Consider the following 22,018-nt stretch of genomic DNA (forward strand, 5'->3'; position numbering starts at 1 on the left):
TTCAGTGATTTTTTTTTCTAAGTTGGCTCCTGCATAACAGGCGAAAACAACCAATTAGTTCTGCTCGAGGAAGATGGCATGACAACATGAAAAACAGATTAAAAAGCTGCTGTGGGGACGGATGTTAAGTAGCTCGCTCAGGTCACTCCCTTCCACATCACAGTGCCTGTGCGCTGAAGATTAGACTGTGTTTCCTCAAGGAAACACTCTTCACAATGCTGGCTTGTTGCTGCTGGAGCTTAGCCTCACAGGGAGCAAATGGTGGAAATGTTGCTACAGCGGCGAGTCCTTTAAATGGTCTCGCAGAAACTACAGAAGTTGGCGTTTTCCGTGTGTCTCTGTTTAATGATAATCGCTGAAAGTAACAGGCTGTTTTTTTTTGTCCTTCAACTACTTATCCTGCACTGAAAACCCTTCAACATGGGTCATGGTCACCTCTCAAGTGTGCTTAAACAAGATGTCGTTTTCTGCTCTGAAGATATGCTGTCATGTTCATTTGGACAGTTAAAAGACAGTTTCTTATTTTTCCTTTTCCGTTCCAAGTTTTTTTTCTTTTTTAAATGCATTGATTAGCATTTTTAAACATTAAGAAGCCAGAAGGATCAAAACTCAGCACATATCTTAGTTTGTAGACTTCGCAAACTGTGATAATATTTATTTTGTGAAAAACTATACAATCTAGGAATCTTTCAACCATATCTTGATGACTTAACCTTTGGTTACAATCTGTTGTGGACACTGGCAAGGACAACTGGAGACATGAAGGATGTTGTAGTTAATCCTGGTGTATATCTGCTGCCTGGGGCACTTGCACAGTTGTAAGGGTATAATGTAAAGTCTCTGCAGACAAGTCTGCACACTCAGAAAAACTGATGGGCACAGGGATGTGTGCACAGACCTTCCCTCTCACAAATTTACATCACTTGGATCCATGTGGATCTTAGTGCGCTTGGAAAGTGTTGGTAATGGTTTACAGGTGTAGCCTGGCTAGCTCAGTCGATAGAGCATGAGACTCTTAATCTCAGGGTCGTGGGTTCGATCCCCACGTTGGGCGATACCGTTTTAAGTACGGAAGATAGAGTTCGGTCCATCTTTCCCTTGTAATCCCAAAAAAACCCTTTGACATTCAAGATTGGCAGTTTGTCGATGAAGAGCTGAAGCGACATCAAGTCTTAAAAACAATATAAATGGTTCACTGCTGCGAATCCTTTACGTAACGTCCTCAGAGATTCTCCAAAGTATTCTTTTTCTGATGGTTTTGTTTTTGCATTTCCACCTTCTCTTGACATGATCTTTGCTCTAAAGTCTGCTCCAATAAGATTGGTTAATTCAGCTCAGTTGACAAACAGAAACCAAGAATCTTAAGCTACATCCAAACTGGAAGCATTTCACAGTGATGTGGTGACCAGAGACCATAGGAAGTGAATGACATTCTGCGAAGCGTAATTTAAGGTTCCGTAAATGTGTCCACTCGCGTATGCATTTTCATTTGGCCATTGAGCAGAGTGGGGTTTTCACCAAGTACACCTCCCATATGCATCTGCTGAATGCTGATTGGTTGACAAATGGTCCAGTATAGGACAAGGAGCATGAGTGGAGTTCACTGGGAACGGGGAGAAGCATCAAAACAAACAGTAAATAAATATGGCACAGAAAGCAGAGACATGAGCTGCAGTCTACACTTTTCTTAGTTTTTTTCTGTAGCAAAAATTCTGTCTCCGTCCCTTCACCCCCAGCTGATCATGGCTGCCCCTCCCTGAGCCTGGAGGTTTCTTCCTGTTAAAAGGGAGTTTTTCCTTCCCACTGTCGCTAAGGGCTTGCTCATAGGGGGTCATAAGATGGGAGTTTTCTCTGTAGGTAGAGTGCTCTTCCTGCTGAACAGACAAAAAAAGATGGGAGTTTTCTCTGTAGGTAGAGTGCTCTTCCTGCTGAACAGACAAATTAGGCTTTAAGGCAACTACAGGCAAAAAAGCGCAGGCAACAGGAAGTGGGCGTGACTTAAGATAAACTTTTCTCTACTTCCAGGTGATCGAGTGACGTGACTACCAATGATTGTGAAGAATAGCATATGACCTTGTAGTAAACACATTAGAAGGTTACCTTGGCAACTGAAACATAGACTGTCTGCAAGCGACAAGCCGTCAACTTCAAAGCGAAGAGGAAATCGCTTCCAGTGTGTTAGTAGCTTTATCCTCGCATACAGATTTTGCATATACAGATACATTTTGAAGTATGGGTGTTACCTTTTCAAATATGCATCTCATCAGTGCACGCTAAATTAGTTTTTAAGGGTGTTGAATACCTTTGTGATTTACTGTCATTTAGAGAGGATTTGAAGTTTAATGCTGCTCACAAAAAAAAATAAAACAAAAAAATAACAGGGTCACAAATCTGTCAACATGAGCATCAGCGCACATCTTTTTACAGCCCCACTGTCACGAATAGCACTTGAACACTGACGAGCAGCTATGGAGGATGAATATAAAGAAATAGTTCAGAAAATCCACTTACAAAAGGATTGTGTTTATATCATATTCAGCTTTAAGAAAAAATCCTACAAACTTTTGTCATCAGTCGTCTCGTACACAATTTGTATGGTACTCTATATTCTTTTGATTGTACTTGTTGATGGTTTCACACAATTTCTCCCCACTGTTAATACAATACTGACAGCAGTTGTTTGCTTCTGTTTTATTTATATTGGCTGATATGATATAATCAGTACTTTTATTTGTTAGATTCTTTTCAGTGGACGGATTTTCTTTATCTTGTAGTCTAGGTGTTTTTCTCGTCTTTTTGTCTACATATTTCAATTTGATTTAAAAGGTTAAAAATAGATTCTATATAGCCAAAGTTGCTATAAACAGATGCCGCATATCTCTGTGTTTCTGTTTTTGTTCTTTTTTCGAGTATTTCAAGGGTTTTCTCCTCTCTCGCTCCTCACGTCTATCTTTTCCTAGCCCGGTGTACCAACACCAGCAGTAAAACATGCACGCAGACATCAGAGAGTGTTGACTTGTGACTGTCATCCCAAGCAGCAGTTTTCTGATGTAAGTGGGGGGAAATCAGAGGTTATCATCTGTCAGGGAATGCATTAAGAACCATCTCATTTCCTGCTCTTTGTACCACTTCTATATGCAAGACGGGGCTTCCTTTCAATTAGGCTTCATGAATACAGATCCTTCTTACTGGTTCAGCCTTAGAATGAAACATGATTTGCCTTATTTTGTGCGTTTTGGGGGAAAAAAATATTTTATTCATAAGACAGAGTGTGAGCTACAGTTTCAAAAAACAGCCTCCTGCTGTATCATCCCTGAGACAATCCAAGCTATTTCAGCTTCATTTAAAAGATACTTTCATTCAGTTTCTACCTGATGATTAAAAAAGCTAGTGGCAAGAGTCAAGAGTAGGGATGGGTACCGGTATCCGGTGCCATGATGGCACCGGTTCTGACATAAACGGTAGTAACCAGACCGAAAAGCAGCGCGCATTTCGGTGCTTTATTTCGGTGCTTTTTTTTCCTGAGCTGTGATACACTTTCTTCTTCCTTACATTTCTATTGGCGGTTGGCAAACAACTGAAAGGTGCATTACCGCCACCAACTGGTATGGAATGATACACTTTAGATTCTAGCCAATCATTTTACGTTTCGAGGATAGTAGGCGGGTCCAGGTACGTACGTTCTTTTAGAGCAGAGCTACAGATTAAAAATGCCCAAGGCAAAACGGTCAAAAGTCTGGCTGTACTTCACAGCAAAAGATGCAAACTCAGCAGCCTGCAACAAGTGCTTTAAGCTGATACTGTCAAAGGAGGTCACACTTTAAATCCGATGAACCTAGCCCTGCCAGTGTAGCAGAAATGATGATGGCAGCAGCAGCCGTTCTTCTCTGCATGAGTAGCTTAATGTTGTTCGTGTGTAATTTACGTTGAGTAAGCTAACCACGTTATTAAATTAATGCATGTAACGTGAACTAGCAAACACCATCATAGCTACATGCGGCTGTCTTCTTGTTTGATGGCAGATATTCCCTTCACCCTGGCCAAAAATGCTAAAATGACCGAAGAAAAAGTGGAAAACAGCTAAACATGAGAGGTTTTTGGACAAAGTTTGTGTTTTTTCCATTGTTTAAGCACTGCTTCCAGCCCAGAGTGATACCATATATGCCCTATACCTGCAGAAAAGACTAACATTGTTATCTTTTTACAAAAAAACAGCTGAACATGAGAGGTTTTTGGACCAATTTTGTGTTTTCCATTCTTTAAGCACCGGTTTGGGCACCGTTTAAGCACCGGCACCGTTTCAAAAGTACCGGTTTGGCACCGGTATCGGATAAAACCTAAACGATACCCATCCCTAGTCAAGAGGTTCGCTTCTTATTCAGCACCTACTCTAACCTGGCAGTTTGCTTTATTTTCTCTCATAAAATGACTAATGCCTTCTAGATGGTGGGCTCATACATCATGGCAGGGCCAATGTGTCTGTGTTTAACTAATAGGCTCTGTGTCCTCAAGCAGCCATGGATGGCACGGGTTATTACAAACTGCATCAACAAGACATTCATTACCCTCAACATCCTAGCAACCAAATCACAATTACCACGATCCAAGAGTGAGCATCCAACCCCACTGCCACGCTCCTATTCCCCGCACACCATGTCGCCAATGCATAAATTAGCCTCCTTTTGTCACACTGGGGGGTTGCCGGGTTGAGAATTAGCTCTGTTTGTTTTGCTCGTGATGAGATGGGATGCACTGATGATGGATGACTGCAAAACTTCTTTACTGACAAATCAATAAATGCGGTGTAAATCATTTTCACTCGTGTATCTGTACATATGAATGTGTCTGGGTGCCTGGAGAATAAGTGAATATTTTCATGTGTGCATTTCACGCGTGTGTGTTTATAGCAGATAGCTGTTCTGACTGGCTAATGTACTCAGGGCTGCACTGTAGCAGGACTCTATTGTTGCTCTGAGTCCTCCCCACAGCCATTAGATCGCCATTAATCTCTCATCTGCCATTAAAACAACAGCCAGCGAGCTGAGCTTAACAATAGAGCGCCCCTTCCTCCAGCCCCTTGATACGTACTAGCAATGAGTTTGAATTAGGCTCTCGGGGTCACCGATTAGACCCTAATAATTCATCCAGACGGTTGAGTTCACAAAGAGGTTACATGTAACACTTCTGTACAAAAAAATGTAACAACACTCCTGTATGTGCATAATTTTGAAATTTAGAAAAGGTTGAGTCTGGATTTCACGTAGTTACTAAATACCATGCAAACCCAGCCACATTTTGGATGTAGTGAAGGAGGACAAGCAGAGGGGTTAGTGAGACAAAACAAGATGCAGGGGCTAGGGTGAGACGCTGGCAGATGATCTGCTGGAGCAACCCATGATATAAGCAGCTGGAAAGAAGAAGACGGCCTCATTTTCTTGCACAATTTTATCCTTGAAAGCCCTTTTCAAATAGCAAAACAAGTCATCAGATTACAGCATTTCTACTTTAATATTTATGGCATTAATCATAAACCAGGCCAATCATTTCTCCTAAACCAATGTCGACTCATTTCTTCTATAAACTGAACAATAACCACTGTTTTTGTTATGATTCTCACTTTTACTAGGGAAACTAGTAAATATTTTAAGTCTAAGTATATTTAAGTTTAAATATAATAAGTCTTCTAAGTATTATGAGTGTTCTTTATTTTTTAAGGATTAAAGGATGTAATGTATAGTATTCAAAAAATGATGTGGGATAAGAAATAAATAGAACTTGTCCAGCCTCATACCTTTAAGTGTGGCCACGTTCCGTTCAAGGACCCTTTTGTTTTTATTGTCTTGTGTGTACTCAACCACATAGCTATGGGTTAGCCATACAGAAACATTGTTAGGGTTTTAACAGGTTCAAGGAACTGACACCATTTTCATTATCAGCTGAGAGACAGAAATTAGCCTCTTGTTGCTTGAAGCACTGAAGCAAGTAGCGACAAACATCTACCCTACTAACGTAGATTTTTATGCAGGATTTTGCAGAAGAAAATATCAACATCATTTGTTAATTGATTGGCGATTAACAACAAGATATTTAATATTTGTTTTGCCATGACGTCTGTGATGTATGTATGTTTAAATAAAATATGAGATGTTCAGGAAGTAGGCATCATTACTGAAGCAGACTTGCTGTGAGTCTTAGTTATTCACATGGGCAAAAATGTGGTTGAAAGCAAAAAAAAAAAAAAAACAACCCAAAAGACGGAAGCTGGATGCAGAGGGCATAATTAGCAAAAGTGTTAAAGCTTGGGAAGTAAAAACATTTTACTGGGGAGCAGTAAAAATCAAAGATTTATGTGCTGCTTTTTGCATAAAATTAAGTCTTTTTCTTTCCTCTAAAGAAGCCTAGAGTGTGAACTTAACATTTTCCCTCCTCCTACCGAATTTTAGCCTATTTCATTTTAAAGTGATGCATGTTTATGCACACTGGAAGCACCTAACACATTAGCATTATTCATCACATGAAGCTCGCTCGGTCCGCCCTTTGGTGGGGAAGAAAAACGACTTCACACTTCACTAGCTGTGAGCGGGCGAGAAGAGCTCCTTCCAGGAATGAAAAATACTTCCATCCAAAAACATGGCTGGTTAGTTAAGTGAGAGACGCACTGTGGTGCAATTTACCCCTCATTCGACCCAGCTTAATCAAGGCTTAAACTGTATTCACCATTTCAGGCAGTAGAGTGTATGTCTGCAATATGACTGAGTGAATATCTAATCACGTTTGCCACCAACATAATATAAGCCGGATGATGATTAGTGGCTGGGGCTGTGCCGAATTTGACTCTGACTCGCTAAATCAGACCATTGTTTCTCAAAATGTGTTGCATATCTGATTCATATGAGTTTCTAAATAACAAGGCAGTGAAGCATGTTGTAACAATGATGGCTCACTGAGTAAGAACACATTCGCTCATCGTTTTGCTCCATGTTGTTTATCTCTCCTCACAAGAACGACTACAGCACAGGTCATGCCTTAAATGATCTATGACCTGGCCTTAAAAGGGCTTTCTGTAGCTGTGTGAAATATTATATTTGTTTCAAAGGTACAAAAGCAGTTGTTTGAACAATGCAGCTCTTGGCACAAACTGGGTTGCTTTGTGTTATTTTTCCTACAGAGAGTGAAAAATGTTTTTTAAGGCCGCTCTCCCCAACAAGGGGTCTGTTGTGAAAGCTGTTATTACTTATAGGGTTGCTTTCTAGTATCCTGCATGAAGACGTGCATCCACAACATGAGCCTTGATCATCAGCTTTAGAGGAGCTGAACCAAACACACTGGAAACACAGTTCCTTTAACCTAATGCTAAAACAGGAAATTCATGCATATGTTGTCTCTAAGTGGTTAAACGGTGGCTTGACCTGTGAAACGGTCTTTGTAGCATGGCTGTATGACTGTTCATGAGTCAGACCTAATGCTCGGATGAAATTAAGCACTAGGACAGCCTCTATCATGATGAGCGTCCTGGTGTAAAAATCCAAAATTGATGCCCGCCTTCTCCAGCACGCTGGATTTGAACCTTTGGTGGCCTAATTCCGGCCTGTGGCCCATATGTTTGACACCCCTGGTTTAGTTTGTGGACCTATACAGTACTGTGAAAAAAGCTTGACTCACCCTTCACTTTCTTTTATTTTTTCCTTTCAAAAAGAACAATTTTGTTGGAATTTTTAAACTGGTCTTTCATTGACTTCAGCTTTTTCACTGATTTTCAGTCCAGTCCTTGTACTTGACCATTTTCAAAAGGCTTTTTGTTTGTTAAGCCGCTTAATGCTGATCTATGAATAAGGGATGAATTAGTGTTGTGTCTATAATGAACAACTTAACAAAAAAAACCCAGTTTTCTGTGTATCTTTAGATCTTTAGACACCTTGTCATTAGAAGCCTGCTGCAAAAACACCAGTTGTTCACATTTCTTTCGTTAAATCTATAAAAAATGCTAACGCTAACACAGTTTGACAGCGTAAAATAGTATTTCTGTACCAGCAAAGTGCCAAAGAGCTATTAGCCAAAAAGCATGCATATCTCGGCATGCTGTGTACTTAAAAAAATTGTAAAACACTGTGATGCTACATTTCTCCAAGCGGTAGTGGGGAACTTGTCAATATTGATGGAATTAGGAAGATAAGTACCATCAGACTACAATTCACCATGTCATACCACCTGGAAAGCATCTGATTCATGAAGGCTTCAGTTTTCAGCATGACAGTGATCTCAATGCAATAAAAGCATCATGGATAGAAAAGCAGGTGAACAGATCATCTGCAATTTGCAAGGCTGGTGGATCAATCCCTGCCTGCTCCAGTTTGCATGCCAAATATAGTCGGGCGGTGAACACTAACCCCAAGTTTCTCCTCAATGCATCAATTGGAGTGTAAAACTTATGAAGCACTGAATAAAATGCTCGTGTAAATGAGGCATTTTGTATAAAGCATTTTGAGGGCTCAGGAAGAGTAGAAAGGTGCTATATATAAAAACCAGCGTTTATCATTTACCATTTATTAAACATGGATTCATTTGAAGAAGACAGCTGCCTAAGAGAACTCGGGCTGTGTTGAAGAAACGAGGTGGTCATACCAAATATTGACTTTCAAATTTATTAGAACTGTTTAAATTTTGTTTTGGCCTTATATAATGTATCTTTATTTTTGCTGGTGTATTTCCTACGTACAACTATATCCTGCTTTTCAAGTACAATATGAAGAAATGAGGGGTGGCTCAAGACTTTTCCACAGTACTGTATTTTTCCAAAAATCAACATCTTTTCAAAGATCTTGGTAACATCCTTTTACAAGACAGTCTCTACTTAAGTTTATTTACTCTCAATGACAATAAAAACAAGCTTTCAACTGATTAAGACCAAGTGATACGACTGAAAGATCTGGAGTTAACAGTCAAGTGGGCTTTGGGTGCCTAGTCATGCCTAGCTATCATAGTTTCTACAGGTACCAGTTTCTGTTTCATATCACCGGACGTCTTGGGAAAAAACAAAGGTCATGTTTTCACATGGTGTTAGGGTTAAGCTTGGAATAAGGTTAGGGTTAGGGTTAGACACAGCTGGGGTTGTTGAGGTTAAGCTAAGACGCTAGGGAATACATTACATTGATCAGTGCCCTCACAAAGATAGACACACACCAGTGTGGCAGTTTTATCAAATAGCGATTCCTGTCTCTTCACAAATCTTCCAAAAGAAGGATTTCTAGTCTTACGCTTATCAAAGTCCAGACCATAAGCGCGGGCGGGTGTGTAAACATACGTATAAGTCTTTTTTTACTTTGGGCATTGTTAATTTTTCATGAAGGCACTTGCATGCACAGAGAAGCGTCAGATTGTAACATCCTCAGGTTTTTATCTGTCATTGCAATAACAGCAGATGTAGTGAACTCTGTTTTTCACTTTTTTCACAAGCCTTTAACTGTACAGAGAGTTGGTTTGTATTACAGCACAAAAGCTGGTGAGACTGGTTGACACACATTCCCTAATCACAACAAGCACCTCTTAATATATATTCACACAAACAAACAACAACAACAACAACAACAACAGCAGAGTTTCGGCCACTCTGCCATCCAGAGGGCATTTCCCATCTCAGCATAAGGCTTATCGTTACAAACCCCCCACTATGCAGATGGTTTAGTGTTATTCTATCTGTAACTGGACTCGATGCCAGGCTCTGAGTGGGCCTAATGACTCCTAAACCCGAGTTGGTTAAGTGGGAATTCAACACCATCTCCCAGCTGTAACCTAATCTCCCTGTAGACCACCTGGACCTTGGATACACCCCGCGGGTTCAAAACGCACTTGACTGTGAAACAATAACAGTCCATTTGCATTTTTAAGCACGCCGCTAGCAGCGTCTTCGAGACGCATGCAGACACCGTGCTGCCAAGCAGACGACACGGAGGCCGTGAAAGAAAAACATCGCAGTGGATATTATGATCCCGCAAGCTTGAGAAATTCCCGGCAATGAAATTAAAGGGAGAAAAGAGGATGTTTGACTATTAAAAGTATGACTTCAATTTGGTCTCAGATGAGAATCACACCTTCTCTGCCAATGAACTTCTCCAAAGACCGAGAGAGATTTTACACTAATATGAAGGTTGTGAGGTTTTTATGTCTCAGAAGTTGCGTTTCAGTGCCCCCCCCCCACCCCCCACCCCGCTGTGACAGCCGAGTGTCTGGAGGAGTATTTTCTGCATATTTCACGCATATGTGTGCATTTTTCGCAGCAGTGTGTAGGAGCAAACGCCTGCAACATATCCATAACAGCTCCAGATGGTTCGTCATAACATCTGTCTAACCTGACAAAACATAGCCTGCAGCGTGTGGCCATAAGGTGTATTATTGGGTTATTCTGGCACAAGGTTGACTTCAGACTGTATAACAGTCATTGGCTGACAGCACACACACACACACACACACACACACACACTGAGACTAGACAAAATTACTGGCTCTCTGTGCCACACGTGAATGACAGGCTGCCTCTGTGTCTTCCACTGCTATCTTCTTCCTTCCAGGGTCTACAGAAAATCCATGCCACCTCCGACGGTGGGGTTATGCCAGAGTGTATTAATGAGTCGGATAGAAAGACAGTGACAAACAGGCAAAAAGACAGACAGGGGCAGCCAAACGGAACGGACTTGAAACGGTGTCTGGTGACTGATAAGTGATGGGGGGAGGAGGAGGGTGACACTTTGTGTTTTGGAGAGGGCGAGGTTAACAAGGGAAAAAATCAGGAGAATTTGGAGACTTATTGATGGACAACTCACATTTCCTTGCTTTCAATTGCCTCATTCTCGCTCATGCTGGCTTTCCCCTTCCAATTTTACCTCCACCTCACCCTTTTTTTCCCTCTATCTTGTCCAAGCCACTTGGCTGATCAGTGAGTATGGTAATCAGGGAAAGGCTGATAACAACTGATAAGTCCTCTTGTCAGATGCTGAGGGCTTGAACGACATTTTTACACAGTCGTGAAAACGGAGGGGAACAAACGCAGTAAAGCTGGTGAATGGATGGCCTCTGCGATTCTGCTTGCGTGATACGCAAATAGGCATATCTACCTCCGTGCTGTGTAGTTGGGTGTACGCGCGTCATGTGTGCGTTCTTTGCCTCGTCTGGAGGGGCTGCAGGGGGAGGGAGGCGAGGAGTGTCACTCTGCCCACAGAAAGGGCTTTCATCCTGGGCTTATCAGAGCCAACACAGGGGGAGATTGTTGGCCGGTGGTGCGAAACGACAACTCTTACTGCCCCCGCAACCTCCCCCACCACGCACACTGGACCTGTCTTCCCCTGACTTTGTGACTCCCCCTCAGACACAAACACAGGGACAAAAGCGTGTTTGCTCACAGATGCACAAAGAAAGAAAAAGGAACATTAAATGCGCTTATGCTTCAGTCCACCACAATCTGCTAAGCTTCACACACAGACACACATACTTATACTTATATTTATTATCAAAGATATCCCACATATTTCATTTGTTTCTCGTGCGACACAAGGACGCTGTTTACTGTATTAAACTGGCACTGAATGATCGCCCGTTTCCTGTTTCCACTTTTGGCCGGCGACCAGAAGACGTGCTACCCACAGCGCCAGCGACGAGGCCATATGCACCTCTAAATCATGTGGTATTATCACCATGCTGTGCACCAATGAGCAACTATAACCATGATGGAAGACACCAGATGATCTGTCTTTAGCAGCAGAGTTCATTTCCATAATGCTAGATTAACATGTTTTTTTGTTTGTTTGTTTTTTGGAAATTCAAGTCTTGGTAATTAATTTGACGGATCATAAAAGCTGTCAATCCTGCAGGTACACACTGATTCAGCACAGAGCCCTCTCTTTTTCTGACTACACACAGCAAGTGCACGTAACTGTGCATGTGTGTGTGTGTTTGAGAGAGAGAAAGACTTGTCAAGTGGAATTACAGTCACAGGTGGAAAGGTCAAACTCAGTGACCCACACAGTCAGACAGACAACTTGTTGGGCCCAAAAAATGCAAGAAAAAAAATTGGAAAGGTCAGTTCAGCCGATACTTTCCTGCGAAAGCTCGAAATCCCATCAATGAGACAGATATAGACAAAAGAAGCATGTGTGTTGTGCTCCTCTGATAAGGAAACTGTTTTCTTCCTCTGTGACTCATTTATTGGCCCAAACGCATCAATAAAAGTTGAGGCCTGGCAGCAGAAGATTACATTCATCACCGATGCCACCTTTTAGTAAATCCCAGACCTCTATGTTATGTGTATTCCACCTAGTACAACTTCATTGATCGTGTTCACCTATGAACATCGCTACACTGGTTGAGAAGAAGCTCCGACCTCGCAGGCAACACCGGCGGGATGAAGTCACGGTTGAGGTCGGATTTGGCCATATGGAGGTGACGGCTGTGTGGGTCTGACCACACCCTCGCTTGCTCTGTGGCACTCGCTGGATACCATAGGTGGTGGCAGGAGGAAAGGGGTGAATATGTAGCCCCCTTCATGCTGTCTAACAGGCTGGACATGTGGCACAGCATCTGTCTCTGGAGGGTGTGCCTGCAAATAAGGCTGCCCTAGTTAGAAAGGAGGGGAAAATGCACAAATGTAACTTCAAGGTGCTATAACCGAGACGATGAAGTGCGATAACAAGGGTGTAAACGGTAGGGAAGTCTCACGTACTGTACTGCTTCTCTCTGTTGTTAAAAGGCTTTTCTGAACGACTATTTAATGCTCAGTGGTATCATCTGTTTTTCTAGCTTATTTATTATACCAGTGCTCAGCAAACATTTAGGTTCCCAAAAGAAAAAAAGTGCCAATATCTGTGATTCTACATCACTGCCTGACTGGACTTTCTAGTATTATTTTTAGTAGTAGTTCTTTTTATCAGTTCAGACAAAAGAAAACAAAGAAAACATCTTGCTCACTGTGTACTGGACTTGTGCCTGTGACCTTTAATATTCAGAATTTTACCTAAGGCCCCTTTTACATAAGCCCACTGGACCAACTGGTACCAGCTACCAACTAGTAATTACTGGTTACTGGAAAAAATGAGTATTCCCCGACTGGGTGGTTGTCTGATTACAACCATCTCATGACCTCATGAGTTGTCAGTCAGAGATGTGTTGTATGACAAAATACATTTTGCTTTGTTTATTACAATAATATGAACAATATTTCTTGCTTTGTAAAAGTGGGATTGTCTGGATCACTCTTTGAAGCACAGTGCCCTTCTGACTACGTTTGTTGCAGGCTTGCTTTTGCACCACAGAACCTTCAGTTCAGGAGTGTTTGCTGGGTGTGATTATTTTAAATGAAGGCCCTCATGCAGAGTAACTGCCCCATGTTATTTTACAGGTTCAAGAGTGCAGTATCAATAAAGGAAAAACAATGGCATGCACAGTTCACAAAATAGCATCTAATCTACAAGACTTCTTTGTTTTTAACTAATCCAAACCACACTTTAACTATACTTAACTGTTATAACTGTAATTTTAATTAACCTTTACTATTTTCTTGCTAGCATGCATTCTTATAGATAGTTTAGTGGCAAATAGAAATACACGTGTATCAGCCATTAGAAGTTAAGTGTCTCATTACACTGGGCTGAAATAAAAATAATGGGCTGAATGTTCTTCATTGAATGAAGTCACAGGTGACTTTTTGAGTTTTGTATCCTGCTCATGTACGTACATCACCTCTGTGTGCAAATACAATTGAAAACAATGCAAACTACTTGGTATGTGCTTTGCAGTTCAAAAAAGGCTCAAAATGTAAACACGCAGACAGGCATGTTGAGAAAATAAAAGGAGTCTTTAGTAGGGCCTGATCAAGAATCCAGGAAAACACAAAAGCTGGGATAAGGTACGGCAAAATCCAAAATGAAAACAAAAAGTAAGCACAAAGAACAGTGACAAACAGTGAGATCAACAAAGCCAGGCAAGGAAAAAGGCAGGAACACCAGGCAAGCTGACAAAGGACGGAGGAAGACGTGAGGCTATAAATACACACAAGGAAGACTGAGTGATAAAAATACAGGTGGAAATTAGGGTGGAATACACAATCACAGGGTGGGACAAAGAAAGCAAAACAAAAAAAAGGCAGGTTAGTTAAATTTGCATATATATATATATATATACATACACACACACACACAGTCAGTGTTGTCTGGTAAAATAGTGCTGACTTTGCTACAACTAAAAGCACAAAGCGCACAGGCCCTATGAGAGTCTGAAGGCCAGGGGCTTTAAAACGATTTAACACAGCCACAAGCAAAATTCGCAGAATGGCATTTGCAACATAGTGAATGAAGTCCTGTGGCGGGAGAGTGCAGACACACTCATGCACAAAATTACAAATGAAACACTGAATTGTAAATTGTCTGACGAAAGTCATAAATCTCCCAGCGGCCGCTGGGCAGCTGGGGTCGAGCAGCCAGCAGTCCTGTCAGAAAAGTGCAGCTGTCTGAACACAGATAGCCACTGGTATAACACACAGCAGCAAAGCCTGCAGGCTGAAATCTGGAATTGGCCTTTAAAATGCTCTATTATGTTTTTTTTTTTTAATGAAATGTTCTGAAGTCCTCTGTTCCCATGTATTATACAATATGACCATTTTCAGGGGCAAGCCATTACCATAACTTCAAAATAGCTACAATCTATTTTGTAAGAGTTTCGTCCACATAGTTGCTAAAGGCTCTGTCACACCAGGAGATTGTGGTTGTATGGGCTTGGTGTTGTAGTGACAGACATAATTGGTGACCTAGCTGGCAATCTAACTCCTAACTTCTTATAAGAAAGGAAGTTATTATTAGACCTTTAACTCTTTCCCCCATAAAGATGACATTTCACAGTCTCCCCTGTACTCTTAATGGAGAATTTTTACACATCAGTGTATATCAGTAAAGATGTGGTTTGACAACCTTAGAATAGTTTCTGGGACTTTTTTGTAGTGTAGTTGTGTAGCCAGAGGCCACCCTCACTAACTTCTGATGCACAGGCTTGAAATACAACAGCAATACTACTAGTAGACTTTCAAGGCGTAGAGAGAGATAAAACTAGCATAACCAGTTCTTTATAACTGATCATACTTATCTCCCTAAGGTTGAAGTCATAGCATCAAATAACGTTTTGTTTTTTTTTGAGCTGGTCCACTAAGATTTGTAAGCTTCTTTCCGGATCTGAATTAAGAGAAAGTTAATGAACAAAACTAATAGTTACTCACACATCCTACGACAAAATTTGAAAAGAAATTAGTTGGAGCTGGATCGGGTGACCCTAAAATCCTCTATTAATTACACTGCAGTAGGAGTAATGTTACCTTTTTTCAATGACTATGTGTTTATACAGCATTATTCCATAATAAAAATGAGCTATAATTGATCTCTGGCTCTCTTCCACAGTGTTTTGTTTGTCCTGTCTTCCTCCCCACACTCACTGGCCCTCCCCATGGAAAAGGAATAGTAAAAACTTATATGATTTAACTCATGAAAGTGGCCACTTTCTCATTACTTTCATATATTGTTTTAGTAAGTATCCAAAACATACAAGTTTCATTATATAATTTTTCAAGGGATCTTATATCTGTTTTCACTCTTGTATGCTTTTCATACATGTTTCACACAAGACAGATGCAAACTTTATAAGATTTATATATATCTTTTCCGTATGGGCAAGCTTGTTTCTGCCAGAGGTTTCTTCCTCTTAAAAAGGTGTTTTTCCTTCCCACTGTTGCCAAGTGCTAGCTCATAGGGCTTCGCTTGATTTGGGGGAGTTTTGCACCCTTAGTGTTTTTACCTTACAAAATAAAACACCTAGAGATGACTGTTTTTGTGATTTTGAGCATATATGTAAAAACACCAAGCTGAATTGATTAATAAAATCAAAAGCCACCTAGAGGGCCACTAAATATGAAAAGTGCAACACACATAGCACCGCAACATCTTCAAAAATACTCATGCAAAACACGAGTCCAGTAACACTATGAACCTGTTCCAAGCCCCGCTTTAGCTACCTTATAATCATCCTTCAGTTTTTCACTTGTTTAATGAGCAGGTGGTGTCCTGTTGGGTAGCACTGTTGGAAGTAAAACAGAACAGAAACACATTTAAAGTCTGCAGCGCTGTGCATGTGCCAAAGTAAAAGGAGAGAGGGGGGAAACAGATTGCTGAGAGGGAGCCAGTCAGAGGGAGAGCGGGACTAATGAAGGTTACAGAAGAGGAGAAGTATGAAATAGGAAGGAGAAGAAATAAGTCTGGAATGATAAAAGGAGGAGAGACAGTGGGATTGTTGAGGAGTCTCTCTGGATTTGCAGAATCCCCTCAGCCTCAAGTTTTGGTACAAAGTCATACTGACACACTTACTGCCTGGTGAGCCCTCTATCTTTCTCTTCCTCCACTTTCTTTCACACTGGTAATGAGGACTGTAGGTGTCCGCCGACTGTCACATGCACACCACCGAGCGTTTAACAGTTGGGGGGGGGGGGGGGGGGGGGGGGGGGCTGGGGCGGGCTTATATTACTCTTGGACATCTGCCATGGTGCCAGGACCTAGGCAATAGTGTGATGCTGAAATAGGAGGTAAGCATGGGGGGTTTCTTTTTGTGTTAGTTCCAGCCAATCCCCATGCAAATTGCGTGATTTATATTAGATTTGCTCTAAATTTAAAAAATGCCTTATTTATCCTTATTTATCTGTACTGTGGGCTTATTCTTGTTTATTTTCCTTTTGGTGCCATTTGAAAGCTAATTCATAGCAATGCCAACCTTTTGAAAAGTGAAAGTGGTGCAGTCCTAGACTGCAAATCGTTGGGAGACATGCATTTTTGTTCTCTTGCTGACATTTGGATGAGTGCATCTGTGTCATATAAAACAGTAATAATCAGTGAATTGCATTTGCTCTGATGCCAAGCAGAATGATGTCATGTCTATAATGTAGACGATGAACAATAGGTGTCGCCACTCAGAAAAAAGCCCTCCATGTCAGGATTAATACTGCAGGAGAAGAATTTGAAACAGGAAGAAAAGAAATTGTGGAGTTTTCCTTTTTGAAATTTCTTCTGGTAAGAAATTTAAAGATCGTGAGGTGTACAACAAGCCTACATCGGGCTTTAAACCTGATAGTTTTTTAATGGCCAGACATGGTTACTCCTCTGACTGCAAAGAGGAGTAACATTCTGTACCTTATACTAAACTTCAACTTCAAGGCTTTTTGTGGCTTCAAGGATTTTTGGTTTTTAAAACTTCTATATCATCAGTGTGATTGTTTTTTGCACTTCAACCCCCCCCCCCCCCCCCCCCATCCCTAAAAAAATACAGCACAATATGTTTTTAAGCAATAAATTGCAAAAAATAGAAAAAAGAAAATATGCTCAAAACTTTTTGGCAATTATTTCATCATTCGGGCATTAAAGGGTTAAATGGTTCTCCCTAAACCAGTTGGTGATGTCACGATGTTGATGTCCATCTTTTATTGGCAATTTACTGTTCTTACAGGTTTTTAAGACCGCAGCTATTTTGCTAGTAGCAAAGAGCAGTGGAAGCCCAGGGAAACAAATAATATTGCTCTTATTTGTTGTGTACATAAATTTAGAGTTTTAGAGATGATGGTGTTATCTGTGCATGGAATCAGACTCCAGCTAGATTTTTTATGAAAGCATTATGCTACGTCCACGCTCATCCTTGGTTGCTTTGAAAGGAGTTGCTTGTGGACATTTCAGTATCTGGTTGCCTAAGTATCTATCCATCCATCCATCCAGGTCTGTCGCAGGGCTAACCTGGGTAACTCTGTAACATATGTACTATCAGGTCACATGTCAATCAGCGGTATCCTGCACTCTCATTGGTAGTTGCTTTAGTCCCACCCATTGCAATTTAATCCCTAGTCATTTACTTTATATCAGGGGTCCCCAACCTTTTTTGCGCCACGGACCGGTTTATGTCCGACAATATTTTCACAGACCGGCCTTTAAGGTGTCGCAGATAAATATAACAAAATAAAACCAGTACCGGTATCAAAAAAAAAGAAGATTTATTCATAACACACGGGAAAAGACCCAGAGAAACCAACTTAACGCTAAAAATTATTTAAAAAAATAATGCTAAAAACCAATAAAAACCCTGAAAACCATGGATTTCACACCTGAGCCTCAACTCTCACGGCCCGGTACCAAACGACTCGGGGGTTTGGGACCGCTGCTTTATATGGGCTCCGCTCACCACATTGCTTGGCAACTTTAGAGTGACATCAATCCTCTAATCTAAAATAATAAACACCTTTAAGACAACAACTGGGTATGATTTAAATGCTTGTATACTCATAATCTTATAATTTTGCTTACTACATCCTGACTGCACTGACTGCATTCAGTGTTCCAACATATCACAGCTACGCCTTTTGTTTTGTATGTGCAAGTCCATTAACAGTTTCCTACGAAAGCAGCCGCAACCTCCTAGAGTTTCTCTTAAATTGACGTGACCAATTTTCTTGCACTCCGCCCAGGCAGACAACGCAAACATCCACCGCCTCATTAAAAGCATGGGGGCATTTAGTTTGAAAGCATAACGAGCTTGAGATTGCAGCGCTGTGAGTAAGGCTCATAAAAGCAGCATCATGCGGTGGTGGAAAGTTATGTTAATGACAGTATATTTGTTCCATTTAGAGAGGTCATAACAAAGACGCCTACGGCTGCCTTGTCGTCATTAAACATCATTAACATCAACTAAGTGACAACAAGCTGACATTTAAAGTATGAACCCCACATGTATATGTATATTTATATATATATATATATAAATATTTTCAGACTGACACTTTGGATGATAGTATATGATTACAGTATATTTTACATAGCAAAAGGAACTGGCATGCAACCAAACTGCTCAGTCTCATCATGCTGTATCTAGTTTCGCTGATGTCTGTAACAGTGTAAGATACTAAATGATGAATGAATTTTGGCCCGATGTTTGCCAGCACTGTTCCCGACAAAAGAGATGATCCAGAACACGTGTTTCCTCCCAGTGATGTAAAGTGTGCAACTGAAAATTACGAGGTTATCCAACCTTCACTTGCTGTTTAAAGTTGTCTTAAACACCTGAAACCTGCTGAAATGAGTCAAAGAAAATATTTATTTTTGGCTATATGTTTTTCCTCAGCAGATTCACCCCACCTAACAATCCCTGTCTAACAGCCAAGCACTGTACAATATAACAAGTTACTCATTCACCACATTTTACAGTAATGCAGGGTTTTCAAAGAGTCGCTGACATCATTAGTATCTAACATTTCTTAATCGTGTGTTTTATTTCTCACTCTATATTTTAGGACTTTCACTTGAGCATTAAATTGGAACAATTCCTTTTTTTTTAACATGACAGCAGACAGGAAAAAATCCCATCATATGTTAGGTCACAGAAGTCCATTTCTGACAAACAACACAAAGGAAAACAGCAGAACACATTTGCTGGCTGTGCTTTGAACTGTATTGCTTCTAGACAGTCACAGTCAGAGGAGATGTGATGAATTCCCCCGGAGCCAGCTCGGGAAGAAGAGCTGAACTTGTTCTCACATCTCCTGCTACTGAGGAGAAATAACTAGCTTCACTCACTTTGATGGAGTAAAGAAATACACGCACAGACACACACACACACATATAAACCCACTGGCTCTTTGCCTGTTTGCTTGGAAGAAACTCATTTTTGTGCATCTCTCTCATGCGCCCTGTCTTTTTTCTTCTCCTCCGGGTTTCCCACTCTTCCACTGCTTTCCTATACCCCCCCTTCTTAGATTTGCTCTCAATTTTCTGAGTTTATCCTCGTTGTTGAGGGTTTTTTTTGTTTCACCCTGACCCCGATCCCTTTAAAACACCGTCATTAACAATGTCACCTTTGCTTGTCATTAACTTTATGGCAATGATTATTCCGCTGCCGCCAGCGCACTCTCCTTCAAGTCTCACTTACCTGTGCGATCTCGTAGAGCAGTTTGTAGTGTTCCTCCCGTTTCTGCAAGGTGCACAAATTGCAGCCCATTCTAGTTGTCAGGGAAACGGTGCCGAGTGCCCGCTGGAGTGTGTGTGCTGTCTGCGGTGTGTATGAACTCCCCCTTGGGCGATACACACGCGGGCTCCTCTTCCTTGGCTCCCCCACACCTCTTTCTCATCCGTGTATCCTCAGAGATCCCCTCTGTCGCTCTGAGCGCACCACACACGTGTTTCAATTCACTGTTTCAACGCAGGCTCTGGAAGTACTACCTTCAGTTTGTGAAGTGAGTGTGTGTTTGTAAGTGTTTTTGTGTTGTGTGAATCAGTGATTAGATGAGTAAAACGCACCTGGCTTTCTTCCCCTCTTTGCCTGTCACTCCTTCCCTGGAGTCTCACTTGCATGCCTACATACACTCTCTCCCTCCACTCTCTTTACTCCACCACCTCCTCTCTCAGTGTGAGCACACTCTTGTGCATACACACACTTTTGGCTCATGGAGTCACACCTCCTCCTGTGGCAGGCTGCCTACACATGGCTGCTCCTACTCCACCTCATGAATAGATGGCATCCTCATTGGCTGTTTAAGGAGAAGGGGGCTGGGAGAAAAAGAGAGGAGGGGACTGCTCTTATCTTGGGAAGAGTCAGATTCTGAACATCAGTGCTGTTGCGTGTAAGCAAAGGGAAGGACAGGCTGCATGCGTGTGTGTGTAGTAAGGTGGGCAGACAGATCCCAATATCCATAGTATTGATACTTGCATGATTGGATCGATTTTCTATGCTCTAAGTTAGATATGTAGTCCAGTGAATTGGGTTAAATTACTTTAAATAACAGAAGGTGACCCAAACTGTTTTAGAGACATATACATTTACAACTCCCCTCCCTCTTATTTACATGTTAAAAAGTATCAGTATCAGTATTGGTATCAGTAATATTGGCCCTGCAGTTATTTGGTATCGGACCGATATCAAAATTTGCAGTATTGCACAGCGCTAGTGTGCAGACTGCTTTAGCATCTGTGTTTGTATGCCGTAAAGTACATTTGTTAGTTTTCTGTGTGTACATACTCAACCAAACATTCAATCTATAATTAAAAAAACCCCTCTCAGACATCAGTTAAAATGCCATGAAGGCAGTTAATCAAGTTCCTAAGAGGGCTTTTTGTCAGTCCACACATTTAACAACTGGATTTGGCATTGAAATCAATCTAATTTGGATTCAATCAGATAGTCTTTTGCACTTAGCACAATGGCTGGAGGAGTGGTGTTTAGCGGCTGCCATAGATTTACAGTCAGAGGGCGTTAGTCACAAAACAGATGCTCCCCTCCTCTCTCCCTCTCTCTCTGCCGACAGTTAGACAAGGGCACTGGACTGGGTTGATACACAGGAAGAAACACAGACTAGTATTGATTGGCTTCAAATTAGCTTCCAGCCCAACTGGTCCATCTCTACAGGGGTGAGGAAACAAAAAGGAGAGAGAATGGATGAGAGAAAAGAGGAAGAAAAAAGGAGGCTGGAAAACTCAGAGATGCTGCTAAGATAAACTGAGAGTTCAGCAATGGTATTACAAGCCTCTACTAGCAATTTTGTTTATACAGTAGCTAGTATGCCCTAAAATATCCTTCTATCAGCATAATGATAAAAGGTTATTGCTCAACTCATCCAGCAAATTGTAAACTGTTGATAATTCTCATATCTATGAAATTCACTCATACAATGCATATCAGCTTGTAGCAGCTACAGCATGAGAGTTATCTTTTGGTAGCCCCAGCATTATTAAAGGAAAGGATTATTTCATTCCAAGGTAGCTACAAAAAAAGAAGAAAGTTGTATTTCTAACCAAAAAACAGCATCAAATATCATCAATTGTGGCCACATCCTTATGAAAGCATGCAGCAAGTAGCTCCTCCCATTGTAGGAAGTGACAATTAATAAATGACAGAACTTCATCTCCGTATCAAAAGACACACACATATATATATATATATATATATATATATATATATATATATATATATA

At 41.1% G+C, this 22,018-nt stretch overlaps 1 protein-coding gene and 1 non-coding gene across 3 annotated transcripts in view; one reads left to right on the plus strand and one right to left on the minus strand.

The window, feature by feature from the left end:
* Positions 1–21,948, minus strand: part of pdzrn4 (PDZ domain containing ring finger 4) — a 49,088-nt gene extending 27,140 nt beyond the window's left edge. Inside the window, exons 1-2 of one of the 2 annotated variants that reach the window (XM_085137658.1) lie at positions 20,349–21,948; positions 19,981–20,210 (exon numbers count right to left, since the gene is read on the minus strand). In XM_085137658.1, the coding sequence (XP_084993784.1) occupies positions 19,981–20,049 (69 nt within the window). In that variant the 5' untranslated portion in view covers positions 20,050–20,210; positions 20,349–21,948. Of the gene's footprint in view, positions 1–19,980 lie in introns of both variants that reach the window. The other variant, XM_085137657.1, reaches the window with a different exon arrangement.
* On the plus strand, positions 982–1,054 carry trnak-cuu (transfer RNA lysine (anticodon CUU)). The gene has a single exon. It is a non-coding gene; the product is annotated as a tRNA-Lys (tRNA).
* Positions 21,949–22,018: the final 70 nt, after the last annotated feature.

The sequence above is a fragment of the Neolamprologus multifasciatus genome, chromosome 17 (genome assembly GCF_963576455.1).
Source record: "Neolamprologus multifasciatus chromosome 17, fNeoMul1.2, whole genome shotgun sequence".
NCBI lineage: Eukaryota > Metazoa > Chordata > Actinopteri > Cichliformes > Cichlidae > Neolamprologus > Neolamprologus multifasciatus.